Genomic DNA, 21,258 nt, shown 5'->3' with positions numbered 1-21,258 from the left:
TTCCATTTGGCAAATTTACCTTTAGCTGGATGGAGACACTAGGTCTGGAGTGACTGGAACTCTGCTCTCCCCAGGATCAGAGAATCCATGCAGAGAGGAGCAGGCAGAACTACTCTGAAAGTCTCTTTTTCTGGAGATGCTCAAAAACAATCTGGACACAACCCTGTTCAACCTACTCTAGGTGAAACTGTATTAGGAGGGGGCTGGACTGAATGATCTCCAGAGGTTCCCAACTTTTCTGTGATTCTGTGGCTTTCTGCCTCACTATTTTCAAAAATTGGGCTGCCGTGCATCACCCACAGGAGAGGAAAGCAGGAGGCAGAGGAGCAGCATAAAACATGGCCAGGTCACTGAAAACAAGAAATGGAAAGCTAAGTGTGAGTTTTCCAGGAGCTGCAAGTAGATGTGGTGGATCAAAAGCCATCAGACAAAATAAAGTGAGTCACTAAGCAGCAGGTTTGAGAGCAGGAAAGGTTAAAACAAACATTGTTGAATTGGCTTAAGACTGAAATCAAAGCTGGAGACTGCTTTCCTGTTCTTTGGGCAGAGCTATCATTTTTTCCAGTTCCACTTACTGCCACTGTTACATTGGAGGGGCAGGTCCACCCAGACACCCAGCTCCAGAAGGAAACTCGACCGGGATTGCAGGAAGGGTGGGTTTAGCTTAAACGTGAGGGAGAAATCCTTCTCTGTACAGAGAATGGTGAGGGTGGCACAGGGTGCCCAGAGCAGCCGTGGCTGCCCCTGGATGCCCGGCAGTGCCCAAGGCCAGGCTGGACGGGGCTGGGAGCAGCCTGGGGTAGCGGCAGGCGTCCCTGCCCTGGCAGGGGAGGAAGGGGATGCGCTGCGGTCTCCCCAGCCCCGCAGCGCTCCGTGTCCGTGTCTGTGCCCGGGCCCGGCGGGGCGGGCCGGGGCGGGGCCAGCGGGGCCGGGGCGGGCGCGGAGCGGCGGCGGCAGAGCGGCGGCAGCGGCAGCATGGAGCGGGCACGGGGGATCTTCGGGGGACCCAAGGTGGGCTGGCGGCGCTGCCGGAGGCGGGAGCGGGGGTGCCCCGGCACCGAGGGGCTGCGCACGGAGCGGCGAACGCGGCGCGCCCGCGGCTGAGGCGCCGTGCCCGGTTCGGAGGCGCCGTGCTCGGTGCAAAGGCTCCGTGCCCGGTTCGGAGGTGCCGTGCCCGCGGCTGAGGTGCCGTGCCCGGTTCGGAGGTGCCGTGCCCGGGGCTGAGGTGCCGTGCTCGGTTCGGAGGCTCTTTGCCCGGTTCGTAGGTGCCGTGCCCAGTGCAAAGGCGCCGTGCCCGGTTCAGAGGCACCGTGCCCGGTTCGGAGCTGCCGTGCCCGCTTCGGAGCTGCCGTGCCCGGTTCGGAGGTGCCGTGCTCGGTTCGGAGGCGCTGTGCCCTGTGCAAAGGTGCCGTGCCCGGGCTGAGGTGCCCCTCTCCGGTCGTGCCCCGGGGCCGGGCGGCCGCACCTGCTCTCCGCTCCCCGGAGCGCTGGGGATGTGCCCCGGACGGCGCTCGGTGCCCGCTGTCGCCCCGCGGCCCCAGCCGGGGCTTCGCTGCGCTGCCCCGGCCCGGTGCTCCCCGCAGGGACGGGCTCGGGCTGTCCCGGGTGTCCCGCACATCCCGCCGGGCTCAGCCCAGCGCCCGGCCGGGGACACGGCTCCGCCGGGCTGGGGATGCACGGTGGCCTGGCTGGGGAAGGGGGGGCTCTGAAGGGCCCTGCATCCCAACCACTGTCGTAGTCTGCTAAAACAGATATTTTCTCTTCTGTGTTTTATTTTGTTTTGGGTGCTTTTTTTTTTCTTTTCTTTTTTACTTTGTGGTTTTGTTGTTGTTTTTTTCTTTTTCTTGTACACATTTAGTTCAGTTATTCCTCAGATACCCATGACACCACTTCGGAGCACTCTTTGACAGCAGGCAGCAATCTTTCTCCGTGCCTACACTACTTCTCTAGTAGGATCGTATGGTAATGTGTTTGTTATCTAGATTGTGACCTAGAGGAAGAGGAAGATGAAACAGCTGTGGTTAGCAATAGTCCTGTATCTGATGGAAGAACACTGCCTGTGCTGCAGGATGGCTCAGCGCCCATGCTGTGGTCTGGGTAAGGTGCTGTACAAGGAGCAGCTCTGCCAGGTTGGGCTCTTGTGGGAAAGTAGGAGTCAAGGCAGAAGAGACCAAGAAAAGTGATGTGAAAGTTGTGGTGCTGCTCTGAGAGAACGTGCGTGGTGGCAGCTGCTTTTCCAGAGAAGAAGTGGCTTTTCCAGAGAAGAAGATTGTCTCCAAATCCACAAAAGGATTGGGGGTTTTGCTGCTGTTTGCATCCTCTCCCACTCCCAAATAGTTTATCTCTCAGCTGAGTTTGCACCAGGAAAGTCTCACATACTTGGAAAGGACAGTGTGCACAGGTCTGATTCATGTTTCATTCTGTCACTGTGGTTCCCTTTCTAGGAAGATGATCCATGCAATAGCAGGCAAACCTTGATACCAAAATCCAGGGAGCATTGGCAGCTGCTAATGGTTAAAGCCTTTTTAAGTCCACTTAAAAAGTTTTGGGAGATGGTGGTGCTTCACCAGCTCCACTAAGAAAAAAGGCTGTTGATTCACCCTGGTGATTTTAAACTTTTGGTCAAACGAAGCAACCTAAGTTCTTTCATCTGTGCTTCCACTTTTCCAGTGTATGGGAGACTGGGATACCAAAGAGAAAGACCTAGGAAAAACTGCAGGGTTTGACTGTAAGATCAGGCTTCTGTTGTCCGGCTATTGGCAATTATGGGACTGGTTTTCCTGACTCAGGCAGTCCCTTTCAGTCCTGTGAACCTGCTAAGTCAGGCTTGGGGGAAAAAAAAATGGGCCTGAAGTCAGTTAATGAGCCCTATTCATTCCTCTGGATCCTCTGCCATTGGGAACGATCAGTTTTGTGTTTTAGAGATGTTTCTGGTAACAGGAGCAGCTTCTGCCCCAGCTGAATGTGGGGCTGGGGCTGCCTCTGCGTTTTTCAGGAACTCGCTGACTCCCAGTGACTGCAGAGATGAACAGGGAGCTGTGGCAGGACAACTTTGAACCCTGCTTATCGCAGGCCCATAAAAGAACAGAGAAGTTTGATGTTCCTTTGATGTCAACCATGACCCTTTCTGTTCCACAGCCAGAGCAGAGACCATGTCCTTGCTCACTGACCTCTTCTTGTAGGCCAGCCCCAGCCTGGGGGCTCCAGGACATGTGGCTGTCCTCTCCTGCAGCTCCATGTGCCATGTTGTGGAGAGCAGAATGGGAATAGGGGTTTCTGGGCTCAGGCCCACTCTCTCCAGTGACTGGTGTAGCTCATTTGCAAAATAATCACCAGGTGACATGGGGCAGTTGTTCTGTGAGTCACACCTTGTGTGTCAGCCTCTCACAGAAGGGTGGCCCTGCCTGGGTGGTACCAAAGGTGCCTGTGCTGCTGTACCCAGGGGGTCTGGTGGACATCCTGCCCCACTCCCTGCAGCACTGCAGACTCTCCTGCCTGTCACGGGGACTGCAAGAGCACAAGGATGATGTTGGATTTGCCTCATCCACGTCTCGTGCACAGCCTGACCCCTGGCTTGGCATGGTCAGAGCCTGGTGCTGCTGAGCCTGTGCTGAGCTGCAGCCTGTGTAAGGACACAGTGCTACCTTGTGTGCTCAGTTCTTTAACAGTGTGGTGCAGGGGTGCTCCTGGATAACCTTCCCAGATCCAGGTGGCAGTACGAGGTTGTGTTGGTGCTGCACAAAGTGCCAGGACTCTGTTTACTGCTCTGAAGCAGTGCCTGGCTCCAGCCAGGGGTGGGTGTGAGCTCTGTGGTGGGTGGGTGGGCACATGGCCCTGCCACCCCATGGGAACCATCACCTGTGATGACACACAGCCACCATCACCTCTTAATGTCACCAGAAGTCTCACACTGAGGTCAGTGGAGTAGTTGGTGCCAGGATGGGAGTACTAAAGGCTGCTCAGCACTGGAGCATCCTCCTCTTCCTCAGCCACCAAACCCATGAATCATTGTCCAGATGCAGAGAAAGCACAAATATTTGCTGCAGTGGAGCTCTGTGGGGCTTGTAGTCTCCCATGTTCCTCTTTTAAAGGCTCACCCCTTGCAGCATGTGACAGATACATCTCCCAAGTGCCTTTGTGGTGTGTTCAGGGTTGAGGATGATGCTGTGCTGCTTCCACTTCACAACTCTCTTGAGCCACTCTCACCTCTTGCTTCTAAATGAGAGTTTGAGATTAATTTAGGACGAGGAACTCTTTGTTCCTAGCAGCACATTTCCATGAAAGCACACTTTTCAGAGAACATAGTTAATTGTTTTTTCCAGTGATTTGCCACGCTTATAAAATAATTGACAAATTACAGCTGTAATTAGCCTGGTTTTCAGCCATTGAGATTAATAGAATGAGCCTAAATCATCACCTTTCAAGAGGCTGATAAATAATCCTGGGCAAAGTCACTGTTAAGGGTTTTTAAATTATGCAGCTTTATCAGCTGCCTGATTATCTATTAACATCTGCTGGAAACCTCACAATAAAAGAGTTGGACTGACTTTGATCATTGCATATATTTTTAAAAATATCCTAACACCACCTAATACAGAAAATCCTTCAAGTGCCTTAGCTTGAATGGTTCTTTTTATGCCATATAATGGGCAAGCTGAGCAGGTAACTGCTCTGCCATGGTCCACTGATCAAACCATAACAGAGAAATTGTGTTGAGTCGACTGTGGATGAAAATACTTTGACTGTTTGGTTAACTTTTCCCCCTTAATTTCACTAAAATGAAAATAATCAGACTTGATCTTGGAATGGAACGTACTTGTTTGAGTACCTTCATTTTGTGTTTGTGTTTGAATTTATTTTTGAAGCTTATTACATCTCAAAGAAAACACGACAATATTTTTTAGAGAAGTTAAGCCAGAGCCCTTAAAACTTCTTTTAAAAAATCTGAACCAACTTGCTGATATCTGCACTAATGAGTCACGTGCCATGGTTGAGCTAAAAACTTTTTTTGCATGAAAGTGGAAATGGCTGGGTTTGCTCTGATGGCCTTGCTGGGGGCTGTCTGTGCTGAGGACACACAATTTACAGCCTTTTGAGTGTTCTTTGAACCCATCCATCTGGCTTTCAGCAAGTCTGGAGTGAAACTAAAAGGTTTATTGCATTACTCTCTGGGTTTTTGATGCGCTGATGGGAGGTCAGTGGAGGTGCAGGAGGGACTGAAGGGTTCCTGCACAAAGCTGGTCCTGAGGGTGCTCCCTGTGCCTGGGAGAAGAACAAAGCTCCTTCCTCAGGAGAGCATTGGAGAATTCTGCTGCTTTCTTGTTCTTCATCGGAGCAGGTGGCACCACATCCAGCTGGGTGTGAGAAGGGAAGTCATCAGTCTGGTCTAGTGGGTGGCATCCCTGCCCACGGCAAGGGGGTTGGAAATAAATTACCTTTAAGTTCCTTTCCAACCCAAACCCTTCTGTGATTCTATGATCAGTGGTCCTGGGATGGCTGAAGGCTCCTGTCCAGTGCTGGTGCAACCTGTGGTGCTGTTCAGATCCTTCACCAGGGATCCCAATATAATGTGTGTGCTCATGCTTTCTCTACAAGTAAATCAAAAGGCTTGGGGTGGGAGACCACATGCATATGGAGCTGTGTACTGAGGAGCTGAGAGCTCTGGAAGAAGCACTGAGCTCCTGCATTCACCTAATTTCTGCTTGCTCAGGCATCATCCCCCGGAGCCACAGTTCAAAGAAAACTCTTTCATCCTTATCTGGGTACTTTCCTTGGCTTAAGGCAAGGTCGTGTCACCCATTTGTATGTGGAAAAGACTTGTGCTTTGTTTACCCAAAACAAACACCGGGAAGAGAGCTGAAATGTAATCTGCAGTGAGCAGCCTCCCACGGACCTGGAAACCCTCAGGGTTTTTGAGCAAGGTGCCCTGGGCAGATGAGCTGCTGGGCTGTGCCTCTGCTGATTGCATCCTTATCTGGAGCCCTGTAGGCACACTTCCATCTTCTCATGAACGTCCTTTGGCCACCTAAACGGCATAGGATAGTTCTCAGCTGCAGAAAACTCTGCTCTCAAGCACTGGTCTGGAGGAAACCCAAAACTTTTTGGGTTGAACAGCATTGCACAAGGGTTTCTTAGCACTTGGTTTAAGTGTCTCCAGACCCCCCAAAAAAAAGGGCTGGCAGGGGACAAAGAGCCTGTTGCTGATACTGTAGAGGAACTTGCTGCTTTACAAGCATCTTGCCTGCAGAAGAGGCAGGAGGAGGTGACTTACATAGATGAAGGATGCCATGGAATCTGCTTTCTCACTGATGGAAATGTCGTGTTGGGATGTTCTTGCAGGAAATGCTTCGAAAGTGTTTGAAGGAGAAGACCTCAACAGGTTAAGGTTACTTTGTTTTTAAATCCAATGTGAGCAAATTTCAAGCCTGTAAGTCCATCAGAAAGTCATGAGGGCTGTTGAATACCTGAAGGAGTGGATCTTGCATGGTTTTGAAATAAGAATTGGAGCTCAAGAGTGGAAAACATGCCAGGCATCTACATCTGGCAATGCAGACCATGTTTGTATCTGTTATTTTATTTGCTGCTTTGCAGGACATTTAGTCCTCATAAGCAGAATTGCATAACTCAAGGAGGGGGAAAGATCAGGGCTTGCCCTTCTTAAATCTTCCTCTGTGTAGATTCAGATGGTATCTTTAGGGTAGGAGCAGTGGCAGGGATGTGTTTTTCCAGTCTGCTATCAGTGGTGGCTGTGGGTGTATCCGTGACCCCTGGGCCAGCTGATTGCCACCAGCAGTTTGATCCATCCTGAGCCTGCCCCAGCTGTGTTTGCATCCCACCAGCGTTTCAGTGGCGGCTTGTGGCCATCCCGTGGAGATGGCCTGAGCCCAGCACTGTGCCTGCCCTGCCTTTTGCAGCAGGGGTGGCCAGTGAAAGCCCTGGCAGGGAGTCAGGTGCCTCACTGCAGGGCAGTGTGTGGGGATGGCAGTGAGCTCGAGGGCATCAGTGCATGCCCCAGAGGTGGGCACTGCCAGCCCTGTGCCAGGAGCTCACGTCAGCTGCTCTTGGACATTTGCAGGCACTGCTTTCTCAGTTTTCTCCCAGCTCCTCGTGGTTACTGTTTGATGCATACCCTGACACCAGAGGGTTTGTGGGTTTTAATTAGTAACCCTGGGTAGTTTAGTTATCCATGCAAATATCCAGTCCTCTTCTGAATCCTACTCCCTTCTTACCCTTGGCACCCTGCAGCTATCATCTATGCAGGACAATGCATACAAGTTGTAACTAAATATCCACAATATTATAACTAAAAAGAACCTTGTGTATTAAGTTTCTAATCTACAGTTTCATTTAAAAATACAATAAAATCAAATATGTATTTTGTAGGCTATTCTGTTACTTAAAAGAAAACAGTTCTGGAAAGATGGATATCTAGCTGAAACATTTTACAGCTAATATTTTCCTTCCCAGTTCGACTTCCAAATCACATTTGTCATGTTCCTGGCTAATGGAAAAAGCTTGCTTTTGCTTTTCTGGCTCCCTTTCTCCAAAATCCAATGTTTCAGCAATAATGGGGAAATAGGGCTTCAGAGTGAAAAGACCTGAGTTACTGTCTCATTTTTAATGAGTAAAATTTAAGTGTTTTATTGTGAAACCTTGTTAGCTCTATGGGGCAACCTGTTATTATTATTTTTTTACAGCACCTTTGTGCCGTGGGACTGACCCCTCGTGTAGGATTAGAGAGCCTGTAAGCCCTGATAATACCATGTAATTAACAACCCATGAGGAGCTGATTCTTGGGAGTAAAGTCTAAGTTTTCATGTAATGACTCCTAGCAAATTAATTAGGGTTTGGCTTCCTGTGATTTCAAGGAGGAAGCAAGCTGGAAAGTCAAGGTGTTTGGAGTTTACTTTTTTCACTCCTCCTGAACTCTAAATAAGGATAGAGCAAATTTTCCTCAAAGTTACTTGAAACAGGAAAATTTCTAAAGACTCATTAGATGTGTGAGTTGCAGCAAAATACTTAGATGATACATAGATATTGAAAAATAAACTTTCTGATGATTATATTTAAAAATGTTTATGTGTCATGACTTTGTCCCTGTATTGGCTACATTTATACCCATGGGAGCACCAGTTACTTCTCTCTGAATTATTGTTGCAGCTCAAGAGTGCCTGACCCATTTCTCTCATTGCAGGTAGAGCTTCACGTCCACCTGGATGGAGCCATCAGGCCAGAGACCATCCTGTACTTTGGCAAGTGAGTTGTGGGGGGAAATAAGCTCTGGGAGCTGCAGTACAAGGGCATCCTCCCTTCTGCTACCCCAGGTCTGTGACAGAGCAGCTCCTGCAGGCTGCAAGCCTGGCTGGTGCTGGTTCTGTCTCTGCCCAGACCTGGCTGCACAGTGTGAGGACACAGAGCACACCCCAAAGGACAGGGGGGCTTCCCTGGCAGCAGGAATGTGACTGAGGTGGTCGTGGGTTTGTGAGCTGGGCAAGCTCAGAGGAGCCAGAGAAAAGTCCAGAAGATCTCACAAAGAGCTGCCTGCCTTTGAAGTGAACCCAGGACACAGCAGAGGTGCTGTATTCTCATTTCTTTTTCCACATTCCTAATTGCAAACCCAAGTGGAATGGCAGCAGGCTGGGAGCGTTGTCTTGGTGCTGCTGCTGCTGCATGGTTTGGGAGGAAAAACCAGCTTGGGTGGCCTTGCCTGCCCTGCTGCCATGTGCATTTGAATCCCAGGCTGTCAGCAGGCAAGGAGTCAGCCTGGTGTGGGTGCCCAGGGAAGCACTTGGCAGTGCTTTAGAGAGAGCTTGTTTCCTTGACAGAGCCCACGTGCATCTTCCTTCAGTGTAGGTTGTGTGGGAAGCACGGGGTGAATGATTAACCTGTGCCAGGGCCTGGCTCCACATTTGTAAGCAAAACAAACACGATTTCTTCCAGCTGTCACTGATATCCTCAGATCAAGAGGGTGGCAAGGGTAAGGATTTCGGGAAAGGGCTCTTAAGCACAGCTCTGGTATTTTGGGGAGGAAGTCAATTCTGAGGAGGATGGGAAGTGGTTCTAGCATCCTGTGAGCCCAGCAGATTCCAAGGCAGTGCAGTCCTAGGGAGAAATATTATTTTTCAGCAGGGCCTGGCCATACTTTTTGCTGTGTAGTCAGAGAAAGGAGGGTGGGTCAAGGCTGTCCATCCCATTTTTTTGCTGGATGCTGGAACTCAGGGTTCCTGCAGGCAGGCTGCAGGGCTGGACTACAGGTCCAAGTGAACAGAAGAGTTGGTGCTGACTCCCTGGGGCTCTGCTGGGTCCCTCGGCCTGCAAACAGAAAATGCCAGTGTAGTCCCCTTGGAGAATTGTAGGAGCCCTGAAACCAGGAGGCACTGGCTGGCTGGGGATCCTGTGCCAGGATCCTTTCTTAGGGCAGAAACCTTCATTGCCTGAGTGTGTGCTGAGTTCCCTCTTATTTTTAAACAACCCTGGCATCCCCCTGAGCTGCCAGCCCTCGGGTGGAGCAAGGCTGTGCTATTCATGGGCTCTAAAACTCACACACCAACCACTGGGGCAGTGCAGAAGGCTCTAGGGGACTGACTATAAAGCAGTCGCCTTTATAACCTCACCCTGGGCCCAGAATGCTGCTTGTGGTCTATTTTTAAATGCAAAGAGCTGGAAATAATTTTGCTAGGTGGTGTTTGGCCATGTAGACAGAACCCCAAGCTGCTGGGATGCACAGACCCCCTTGGGCAGTGCACTGCTGAGCTCAGCTGTTTTTAGAAAGTTTTTCTCCAATTCTGTCAGGTCTGGCTCAGTCTTTGCATCATTCCTGCTCAGCCAGAGGGCTCAGAGGCGTGACAGACCCCTGATGGGGACGGGGTGTCCCCGGGAGAGGTGCCCTTCCTGTGGTGGGATGGTGTGCATGGTGCTGCCCGTGGCTGGAGGGAGCTCTGGGCAGGACACCGAGGTGGCAGCGAGGACAAACACGTTCCCCTCTGGCCACTTTGCTTCCAGAAGAATCCCACCTACAAGGAGGGTTGGACGGGGCAGCAGCAGCTCCAAAAGCCACACAGGCATGATCCACCAGATCTCCCCATGCAGAGGCGTGGTTCCAGTGTGGATCATCCCAAAGCACTGCCACTGGTGCCTGCAGGAAGGCTCTGCTTCAGGAAGCAGCTGAAACAGGCAGGGAAGTGGCTCTGCTGTAGAAACTTTCCTGTGGCAGGTGGAGGGAGGTGCAGGTCGGTTCCTGGAGCAGAGACTGAGGTGTCAGTGCCATGGAAAGGGCAAGGCAGGGAGGAAAACCGATGCCTTGGCAGCGATGAGTGTTCCCTGCTGAGTGCCAGCAACTTAATCTGTGCAGATTGCATGTGAGGGCTGAGCATGGGGCTGGTTTCCTTCCTGGCTGAGTGGGGAAGGAGCAATGTTTACCAAGCCCAGGGGTCCTTTGGACTGTGTCCCTGCGTGGCTCATTGGGATGGCTGCTGGCAGGGCAGCACTGAAGCTGGCTGTGGTGTTTTGTCTCTATTAGCAGAGTTCCTCCACCAATCAGCTGTAATTCATTGTGGCAGGAAAGAGGATTAAAAACAAATGTCTGGTTATTATTCCAAGTTTGTTTTGGCTTGTGCAGGGTACCAGAGGGTGGGGGGATGGCAAAGCCTGCCCAGGAAGCTGCAGCACCCTTGGCTGGCTGCCCCCTCCATCTCAGCTGTCACCACACCAGAACCACCTTCACCCACTTGGTATTCCAGCTGCTCCTGGGAAAGATGGCCTCTTCCCTTTTGGAAGCATTTATGTGGGCATTAGGGTGTCTGTGCCGTCAGTGAGAGCAGTTGTTGCCCTTTGTTCCTGCGTGGGAGGTGTTCCTGTCACAGGAGATGCCACCAGGGTGCTGGGCTCAGGAAGCAGCTCCCTTGCAGGAGCTGCTGGCACCAAACCCATGAGCTGTGACACTCCTGCCTGTGTGATCCCTGCCTTGGAGCATCTCCTTGATTTTTTAATCCTTTGAGCCCACATAAGTGGAAATTAACTCTTCTAAAGAATTTTGGCAATTCTGCTGCTAGGTCTAGGAGGTGCCAAGAAATAACCCAGAGCTCCTTTAGATGAACTCCTTCTTAAGCCTAAAATGTGCCCTGGCTGTGTTTCTGCTGGGTCAACCTGGGCTTGTATTTCAGTTTGTTTGTGCTTTGCCTGTGTTTTGGATTGCCTTCCTCTCTGCTGAGGTTCAGGGCTCCATCCATGAGGAGATTTTGGAAGGACAGCCTGTGCTGTATCTTTCCTGTGAGGAAATGATGGTTGATGCTGCCAGCTTTGGATGCAATTGGTGTGTAAAATGGGATGATTAAAAATGTGATAACCTTCCCTGTCAGTAACATGTGACTTTGTTTCCAGGAAAAGAGGCATCCCTCTCCCTGGGAATACTGTTGAGGAGCTCCTGAAGTATGTCAGCTATGACACACCACTGACACTTCCCCAGTTTCTGGAGAAGTTCAATTACTACATGCCTGCCATTGCGTAAGTACCCTGCTTTTTGCTCTTTCCCCCTCAACCCTTGGCAGCATCCCTTGGCTCAGAGATCCATGTGGGCCCTGAGGGTGACAGTCCCACTGCCATCCCCGCAGGGGTGACCGTGAGGCCGTGAAGAGAATTGCCTACGAGTTTGTGGAAACAAAAGCCAAGGAAGGAGTCGCCTACGTGGAGGTCCGGTACAGCCCTCACCTCCTGGCCAACTCTGGTGTGGCTCCCATCCCCTGGGGACAAGCTGAGTGAGTGATCTGCTGTGCTGGGGAGCCCCTGGCTGGCTGGTTGGGCATGGAGAAGGCATCCCCATGCCAGTCAGCCACTGTGCCTTCAAAGGCTGCTGTAACAAACCTCCTTTCTCCTCCCATGCAGCGAGAGCCAGCATGCTTCCACCTCTCTCCCACCAAGAGGCCTTTTAATCTTAAACACCTCTGTGTGCTGCAGTTTTAACATCCCTTGCTCTGGGCACTGAGTTCTGCATGTGCAGAGCAGCTGTGCTCAACCTTCTGCCTGAAGCCCTTCCCTGTGGGAGGGAAAGAAATGTCCACATATGGACTGCCTGACCACAGAGTGGGAGTCTGAGCTGGCAGAGGTGCTGGGGGGTTGGAGGGGGCTGCTGGTCTGATCCCTTCCTCTCCTGTCATCCCCTCTGTGAAATGTGCCTCTCATTAAATCAGTGCTGGGCTCTGGGGCCCCTCCAGAGTGTGCTGTGGAGGGTGCTGAGCCCTGGGCTTGCAGAGAATTGTGTGCCCTCATGAGATGCTCTGGCAAGGAGGGGATTCCTCTGCTCGGGCAGGATGGGCACCCACGTCCCCAAGGCCTTTCTAAATCTTAGTGTCCTCTGTGCCTGCTGCAGTGGCACAGAGTTACATCTGTACCTGGTAAATGTGGCCTGGCATGGGTGTGAGAGGTGCTCTGGGTGGTCTCAGTGGGCAGGTACATCTGTACCTGGTAAATGTGGCCCTGGCATGGGTGTGAGAGGTGCTCTGGGTGGTCTCAGTGGGCAGGTGGAACCTGGGGCTGCCTGTCCTCCTGTGGGCATGCTGGGCTGGACCTGTGGCTCCTGCCTGCCCCCCTGGCAAGTGCCTGGCCTCTTGCTGATGGCTTTTCTTCCCTGCAGGGGAGACCTGACTCCAGATGAAGTGGTTCAGCTCGTAAATCAGGGACTGCAGGATGGAGAGAGGGATTTCCACATCAAAGCCAGGTCTATTCTATGCTGCATGCGCCATATGCCAAGTAATGTATTGCAGCTGCCCTGCTGCTCTGCTCCCTTCCCTGACCTGGGGGGGGATGGCCCTGGGGCTGGGGCCCTGCAGGATGTGGGGAGAGCCCTGCTCTGTGGGGCTGGTGCAGCACCAGACAGTGCTGGGGGTCTCTGGGGGTCCTCTGCTCCTTCCACTGTCTGCTGGATGCAGGAGTGGGGCTCTGTGGGTGTTACATTCACGTTCCCTGGAAAAACCCCTTTGCCCAGGATTTTTCTCTTGGGAAGCTGAAAAACCTCAAAGAAAAAGGAAAACAATAATTATTGCATTTGCTTCTCCTGAGTTTTGCTCCTTTAGAATGTGTAAAATCGTTTATCCACAAGTGATTGTTTCATTAGTTTCTGGTGTGAATTATTTTAACTCGCTAGCCAATCAGTATCAAGCTGTGTTGGGACTCTAGAGAGAGTCACAAGTTTTCATTATTATCTTTTTAACATTCTGTAAATATCCTTTCTGTATTCTTTTAGTATATTATAGTTCAGTATTCTTTAATATAATACAGTATCATAAAATAATAAATTAACCTTCTAAGAACACAAAGTCAAATTCATAATTCCTTCCTACCACAAAAGTCCTCACAAATACAATATGTGGGTACAACCAGTATCTGAAAGGTCCTGCTAGAGGGACAAAAAGGGCTCTTCTGTCCTCTCCTGGGGCAGCTGGGGTCTCTGCTCCCTGCCCAAAGGCCAGAGATCACCCTGGGCCAGGAAAAGCCATTGGCACAGTGAGCACTTGCATCTGCCATGAGTGACTGGAGGTCTGAGAGCAAATGGTCCTGGAAGGAGGACCAGGCAAGACATCTCACACTTCCCTGCTCGTGGTCCTACAGCAGGGTGCTCCTTCCTTAGCCTGGGTCATGGGCAGCCAGAGAATCCACTGGCAGCAGCTAGTCTGCTGCCTTAAGCTGAAAACACAATTCAGATATACTTAAGGCACATATATAATATTTTTTAAAATAAAATCAGCTTATCTGATGAAAACTTTGTTGGTAACAGGTGCTGTGACCCAGAATAGGAAGAAAACCCAATTATCAGCATTTCAATGGGCTGCTGAGTTTGACAAGCATCTTCCTCTAGGGGAGGATGCAGCCAGAGAGAGAGGCTGTGTGACAGTAGTATTTTATGTGAAGGTGTTTTTCTGAGTATCTTCATATCTCACACCAGTTTTATGTAGGCTTAGTAGAGTAGATGGTGGAAAGATTTTTCCTAGAGAGTACATGATTATTTTGTGTCTAGGAATGTCAAAAATTATATTCTTGTAAGCTGATAGATTTGAGAGTAGGGGTTTTTTTTGTAGGTATTTTTTTTTCCCTGCCTGCACAGTCAACACCAAACAATACTTTGAAAACTTGATCCATATATTTCTGGTTTCTAGGCAAAAAAAAAAAGTTTTTATTTGTAGAAACAGGAGAGCTGTAAGGCACAGTGACCTGCAGTTACAGTCCCTGCCAGTGCACAGGTGGTGAAGGCAGGAGGTGCAGGAGCACCCGAGGGTGTGTGCAGCCTGCAGAGGTGGCATTCTCATACCTGTGTCCCAGGGCAGCAGCTGATCCCCAGAGCCACAATGTGCTGATAAAGAGTCTTTAGCAGTGCATTCAGGATGTGCTGCACAGGGAGAAGCCACCCTGCAGTTAATGAACTGTTGAGAGAAGGGCAGAGATACCAGCCAGAACTGACTCGTATTAAACTTGTTAATAAAATAATGTCTCTAACCCAGCAGGCTGGAAAATGGTGGGGAAAAAATAGATGATGAAGTTGCACACATCATCCTGGTGTGTTCATATGATTTGGGGATTTTCTGTACACAGCAGGTGCCTGTTAATTATTAACACAACTGTTTATCTCTGTTTCTTGGCCTTTCTGCTAGGGTTAAGAGTTATGTGAGCTGGTAGGTGCAGTTTCTCTCTCAGAGGTTATCTATCCTGATCACAGAGAACTCTCAAGCAGTTGTTGGCCACTTGTTAGTCTCTTTTTCACTGCTGGCAAATAGATAAAACTTCAGCTCCTTCCTATCAGGAGTAGAATCCTTGTGAGAGTCAAGGATGCCCTACAACAGGGCAGGGATGGCTGCAGTACAGGGCCCCCCAGAGGTCCCTCCCAGCCCATTCTCCCCCTGACACAGCTTATCTGGTGGGGCAGTTCTTCACCTTGCCCAGCTGGGAAGGGATGAAGGCTCAGGAGTTGAGGGATTTCTCCCACACATCATGTTACAGCCCCAGGGCAGTGCAGTTCATCTCACCTCGAGCCAAATGCAGCAGTCACCACTGCTTGGAAATTTTTAAACTAATTTTTTCCCCTGCTTAAAGTGAGCAGAAAAACATGATGAGAGCAGTTTTATAGCTGGTGAGTGCATTTAATTTCCTTTTCACTGACAACAGACTGATCAGTTGACAGCTTTTATCTGCCTGAAGATCACAGAGATGACAGACCTTTCTAGGAGTTTGCTGGCTTTCTTTTTGAGCATCAAATTTTGGGAAAGACTAAAGAAATTAGCTCTAGCCTTCTAGTTATAGGACCAGGATTTGTTTAGAAAGATGCTGAAGGTGTGACCCTGATGAATGCTTCCTCCTGAATCCTGGTGCTGCCTCTCCCAGGCTGGTCTCCAGAGGTGGTAGAGCTCTGCAAGAAGTACCAGAATGACTCTGTGGTGGCTGTCGACCTGGCTGGAGATGAGACCCTGAAGGTGGAGGATTACTCTGAGCATAAGAGGGCTTATGAGGTTTGTGGAATAAGTTTTTAAAAAAAAATTACAAGGAGAATATGTATTGAGGGGATGTGTGTGAAGGGACGCTTTTCAAACTGCAAACAGCTGGGACAGCTTAAAAAATTTGTTGCAGCTATTAAAAACATTCAGTTAAATAGAAAAAGTATTTGTTTATATTTCCTAAATGATTAATGGCAGGCATCATTGCTAAAACATGGCCTTAGAGCTGGGGCTTGGCACGCTGTGAGTGTGACATGAGTGACATGGAGCCCAAATCACCCCCACGCTCTGCTGTTGGCTCCTGGGGCTTGGTGAAACCACAGCCAAGGGTGGAAGAGACTGGCCTTTCCAGTCTGGCAGAAATCACCCGAGGAGCAGAGCAGAAACTGCACTTTTGCTGGGCTTTTATCTGATCATCTCAAATGCAAACACTGGAATGGCTTCAGGAGGCTGATCCCAGGCTCTCCCCAAACCTCATTTGCAGTGGCTCCGAGGGAAGGGAAAGCCTCTCTCCTCTTTGCTGGTGGAATTTGGGGTTGTTAGTCCCCACCATCAGTGGGGGAGGAGGTTGTGCACCATCACTGACAGACAGGGTGGTGGTTTGCAAGCAGTGCTCGGGTCTGAAAGGACGTGGGGTTCCTTGGGGTTTTCACCCCATCAGTGGGAGCTGATGCAAGGCTGGCTGCACTGCTGTGCTGAGTGAGCAGGCTGATTATAACAATGACACAGGAGCAGGGCTTCATTAACTGATGGAAGGCAGTCTCATCCTGCCCTGGTGGGCCAGCAGTACCCAGCCTCCTCTGTCTGAAGGATGCATCTTGTCTCTGTGCCAGGGGCTCGCTCAGACTCTGAGATGCTGAAGCAACACCCCTCTCCCATCTGTATTAAGTAACTGAAAAACACTCCTGAGTGCAAAGCCCTGAAGGAATGTCTGTGAAAAGCATCTGCTGCAAGATGGGGCTTGCATCCTGTCTGCTGCTGCCAGCTGGGTGGCCCTTCTCCAGCAAAGCCAGCCTTCCCTCCAGGCTCCATGGCTTCCCAAAGCCCAGCTGGCCTGTGACCCCCTGGCAAAGAAATTTTCAGGGTGATCATGGAGCTGCACCCAAAGCTGCACTCACAGGGTCCTTGGGGAAGGGCTGCCCCCAGCCCCTTACAGTGTCAGAGCATTTCTTCATCTCTGCCCTGGGGTGCTTCTACACCCTCGCACATGGCTGCAGCTAGCCAAAAATGTACAAGTTCCAAAGCATGGAACTGCTGCAAGTTTCATGCAGAGAGGCAGGTGGGTGGAGGAAGAGGAGCTCAGAGCTTGCTGCTGTCTGGGGAGGAGGCAGTGGTGAACTCACCCAGGGTTAAAAGCCCTTGAAGAGCCTGGCTGGGCTCCAGTGGAAGATAACCAGGATTTTTAAGTGTCTCTGTAAGTGACATTCCCGAGCCCTTGGAGTGCAAGGCTCGTGATCTGTGGGCTCTTGGCACAGGAGCCTTGCTGTGCCCCTGAGAGCAGTGCCAGCCCCAGAGCTTGCAGCCCTTGCTGCGGGTGATGGGACAGGAAGATGTTGTCCCTTGTTTTGCAGGAGGCTGAGAGGTGTGGGATCCATCGCACCGTGCACGCCGGGGAGGCCGGCCCGGCCGCCATGGTCAAGGAGGTACGAGGGGCTCCTGCCTCAGGCAGACAGGGACAGGCTGGGACACAGACACGGCCTGCCCCGGGCACAGAGGCCTATCCATGGCAAAGGGAGCCCTGGGCTCATGGGCACAGGTCCCAGCTGGGTGGTGTGGGCTGTGCCCGCAGTGGGATGGGGGCTCTGGGCAGGCAGGGCCTGAGCTGCGCTTGAGGCTCTGAGTGCTTTTCCTGTTCTCTCTAGGCAGTTTATGTCCTGAAGGCCGAGCGTGTTGGCCATGGATACCACGTGGTGGAGGACGCTGAGCTCTACAAGCAGCTGCTGAAAATAAAGATGCATTTTGAGGTGAGGGTGTGTGGTGGGGCTGTGACAGCCAGGGAGGTGCTGTCTGAGTGGAAAACAAGCCCTCACTCGGGCTGTGCTCCAGCCAGGGACAGGACCTGACACCCAGGTGCTGACCACATGTACACTGATGTGTTTATGCCCAAAGCTTCACAGGAAAAATGGGGACAAACCTGTCTGTTTGCTGGGAGCACTGGTGTGCAAAGCAGCTTGTGGGAGGGATGTAGCACAAAGAATGGATCCAAGGATAAACTCTGGAGGGTTTATTCACTGATTTATACACCTCAAGCCTGAAGGCTCATCCTTCCACAAATCAGGCTGCTGTACCAGAGCAAGTCTGGTTAGAGGGTGGGAATGCCTTGGAGTTACAGTGCATGTAAGGATTTCTTTTGCTTTTCCCCAGAATGGATCTATCCCCTAATAGAGGGAATGTGTACTCAATGCAGGTGGTTTTGTAACTGTGACTGGCACAGGGCTGGTGGCTGACTGGCCACGGGCAACATCCCACTGTCCCTGTCCCAGTCCTGGGGGCTCCTTGCATCCATATCCTGGGACATGCAGTGTCAGAGTAGTGCTGAGGGGCAGCTGTGAACAGAGCTCTGATCTGCTTTTACCAGTGTGCTGAGTGTCTGTGTTCACAGCTGGGGTTCAGATCCATGTGGCTGATTCTGGTTTTTATGCTTAACTCCCCCAAACAGGTCTGCCCTTGGTCCAGTTATCTCACTGGAGCATGTTCTCCGGACTTCACCAAACACCCTGTAATACAGTAAGACTTCTCAGTTATGTGAAATCTCAAATAACCAGGATTTGGGTTGGTTACAGCTGTTTTATTGACTTACAAAGCTAAGGCACATCTAATTATGTAGGACAATGTGGCACATCCATGTCCCTTGGCACGGGAGAGCCTGGTGCAGCTGGAGGGGTGTGGGGGTCCATTGGGGAGGCTGTCCTGTCCCTTCTGCCCTGCTCTCAGCTATGGGGCACAAGAAACTACAGCCCAGCCCCTCCTGGCAGGTCAGTGCAGAGCCACGGGGTGGGGGACAGGCTTTGTGCTTTTCTCCAGCAGTCCCAAAGTCTTTGCTTTTGCTGCATTTCACCCTGAGAATTGCACAGGGTCACACACAGTGCTCTGCCCACCAGTTCAACCTGATTTCCTTGCAGATTTAAGAAGGATCGTGCCAACTATTCTCTAAACACGGATGACCCCCTCATCTTCAACTCCACCATTGACAAGGACTATGGCATCGTGAAGGAGCACATGGGATTCACTGAAGAGGAGTTCAAGAGAGTTGTAAGTTGGCCTTGGCTGGGTGCTCTGCTGGTGTCTCAGTGCAGCCCAGAACAACCTGCTGGTTTTTCTTTATAAGCTGAAGAGTTTTTAATGGAAACCAGGAAATTCCTCTCTGGCCTTGTAAGCAAGAAAGTAGGACCAGGCTCAAAGTACACATCCCAAAAATTCCTGAGTATTTAGACATTTGCTTTGTGCTGGTCTCATTTCTCCTGGGACTACTGCTAGTGATGGGCCAGAGCAGTTGGCATAAAATAAAGCCATGGAGATGAATCTGAGAGTGGAAACTTTACCCTCTCCCTCGCCTGCTGCTGCTCAGAGCCAGGTGCTGGGATGTGCACAACTGTGTGTCCACGTCTGATGTGTCTTAATGTCCCTGTGTTCCCCCTCTGCCTCCTCAGAACATCAACGCAGCCCAGTCCAGCTTCCTACCCGAGAAGGAAAAGCAGGAGCTGCTCAGCAAGCTGTGTGAAGCCTATGGGATGGTCCCCAGCGCGTCGTGAGCCGTCCCTGGCAGCCAGCCTGGAGTGGGGCCCTTCTCCACCAGAGCCTGGCTCTGCTCTGTGCCAGTGGGAGCACTGGCAGGAGGTGCCCAGGGTCACTCTCTGCTCCTGGCAGCCCTGTGTTGACCCTTACAGTGCTCATCAGAATCAGATATCACACACACCTGCTTGTGCCCCACAATCTCTCTCCTGAGTGGATCTCCAGCTTCCTGCCCTGCTGCTGTGCAAGCAGACTGGGTCTGCCTGCTGGCCTGACTCCCTCCTCCATCTGCTGGGGCTTCTGTGCTGCAAATGCAAACAAAAGAGCCTCCCTTATGGTTTTTATCCTCCCCTCTTTCCCTGTCCTGTCCCACTGACCTGCCTGGCCCCTGCCTGCAGTGCTGAAATGACCACTCTCAGCTCTGGCTGTGGCCTGGGTTAATCTTCACCTTTCCAGGGAAGAGGTGTGCTAGTGCTGGCAGGGAGCAAGCAGCCCTCTCAGACACAGAGCCTTTATTCTTGTCCCTGTGGGTGGGAGGCTCTGGTCACAGCTATATTTACCCAGGGTTAGTCTTGTACTAACAAGACTGGAACAAGAACAAGCTGCAAGCTGGTGCCCCTGCCCGTGCACAAGGCTGAAGGGCATTTAAAACAAAATACCTTTTTTTTTTGGCGTCCTTTCCTGCAGAGGAACTCCCATGTATCAGGCCTGCCAGTGTCACTGCTGCAGAAGTGCACACCTTGGGCTCAGCCCCAGCTGTGCTCACAGCTGGCCATGACCATGTTCGCACATGCAGAGGAAGTTGGAACAGAATTTCACCACTTCAGGCCAAAATCTGCCTTCTGGGATTGTCCCCACTTTTTTAATCTTGGAGAACTCCTGTGAACTGCAGTTTGATCTTCCTCTTACCTTTGTTTAGGACTTGGAAAAAACGATTGATTGCCTGGTTTAACAATTCTGCCCTCTTTCTGATTTGACACAATCATTAGGCACTCTTAAGGCTGAATAAAGGAATTAACTTGGACCCAATGTCACACTGACTCAGGTCCCTCTGATTGCTTCTCTCACTCAATTATGACACTGGCTAGAAGTCAGATCTTCAGTTTGGTGTAGAATTTATGCAGAGAAACTCACCAAAATTTCTTTAGTGATTTTATGGCATTATAGTGTTTTTACTCAATAAGCAATAGAGCTGTGCATCCAGAGAAGAGACCATTGTTTTCTTACCTGAGTGTGTGGTGTGCTTTAGCATCCCAGGGCTCTGCCAAGATGCTCACTCCAAAGATACTGTACCAAAAAGTTGCCTTTGAAAAGGGGCCATGGTCACCATTGCCACGGACAGACCATGGGCTGGCCCAGTCTCAGCCAGCAGTGATGGTGTGCTGGGACCATTTCCATTCTTCCTGGGCTTCCATGTTGCTCTTCAGAGTAAAATACTCATCTCTGAAGTACATGGTGCATATATACACATAGATAGATAAATGAAGATGAGAGAGTGATTTTCTTACTTTTATAAAGCAAAAGATAAAGTATCACTTTTAAGGACATGATTGTGGTAAGAAACAGGTTTTGGGTCATTTTTCTCCAACAATTGTTTCTGAAGAAGAGTTGCTTGGATTTGGAGTCTGGACAGTTGATTGTTAATCCTGTTTAATAAAATAACAAATTTATATTAAAAGGGAAATCCTTGTGCCTTTCTGTTCAAGGTGACTGCTAGGGACTGTGCTCTGTAGTGTCCAAACCCTGCTAGGGGTTCACTGATGGGTGTGATGGGGGCTTTGGTAGCTTGGTTGCTGCCTTCTCCTGTTGCCAGGTTGGAGCACTTTGCCAGGCAGAGGGAAGCCTGCTCCCTTGCCAAGCAGCCCAGCTGGATTTATGGCTCCAGGTTGTTCCAACCTGCCCTGTTCCTTTCCCTGCAGTCACGCAAGGGGTGTGTACCACTGCTGGAGCAGCAATGCCATCACAGGGTACTCTCACCTTTCCAGGTGTTTATCAAAAATAGTAATTTTTTTTCCTGCCTCCTGGGTTTTGCACAGCTGGCTGATGCTCA

At 50.8% G+C, this 21,258-nt stretch overlaps 1 protein-coding gene across 1 annotated transcript; it reads left to right on the top strand.

Moving 5' to 3' along the window:
• Positions 1-927: 927 nt before the first annotated feature.
• ADA (adenosine deaminase) lies at positions 928-20,886 on the top strand. Its single transcript, XM_039728168.1, has 11 exons — positions 928-1,011; positions 8,195-8,256; positions 11,380-11,502; positions 11,610-11,753; positions 12,629-12,744; positions 15,367-15,491; positions 17,048-17,119; positions 17,339-17,440; positions 18,136-18,203; positions 18,599-18,728; positions 19,127-20,886. The coding sequence occupies exons 1-11, from the start codon at positions 976-978 to the stop codon at positions 19,226-19,228; spliced, it is 1,080 nt and encodes a 359-aa protein (XP_039584102.1). The 5' UTR covers positions 928-975; the 3' UTR covers positions 19,229-20,886.
• Positions 20,887-21,258: the final 372 nt, after the last annotated feature.

Source organism: Passer montanus, unplaced genomic scaffold (genome assembly GCF_014805655.1).
Source record: "Passer montanus isolate IOZ18808 unplaced genomic scaffold, ASM1480565v1 scaffold64, whole genome shotgun sequence".
Taxonomy (NCBI): domain Eukaryota; kingdom Metazoa; phylum Chordata; class Aves; order Passeriformes; family Passeridae; genus Passer; species Passer montanus.
The sequence above is the reverse complement of the archived record's forward strand: the minus strand, read 5'-3'. Positions and strand labels throughout refer to the sequence as shown.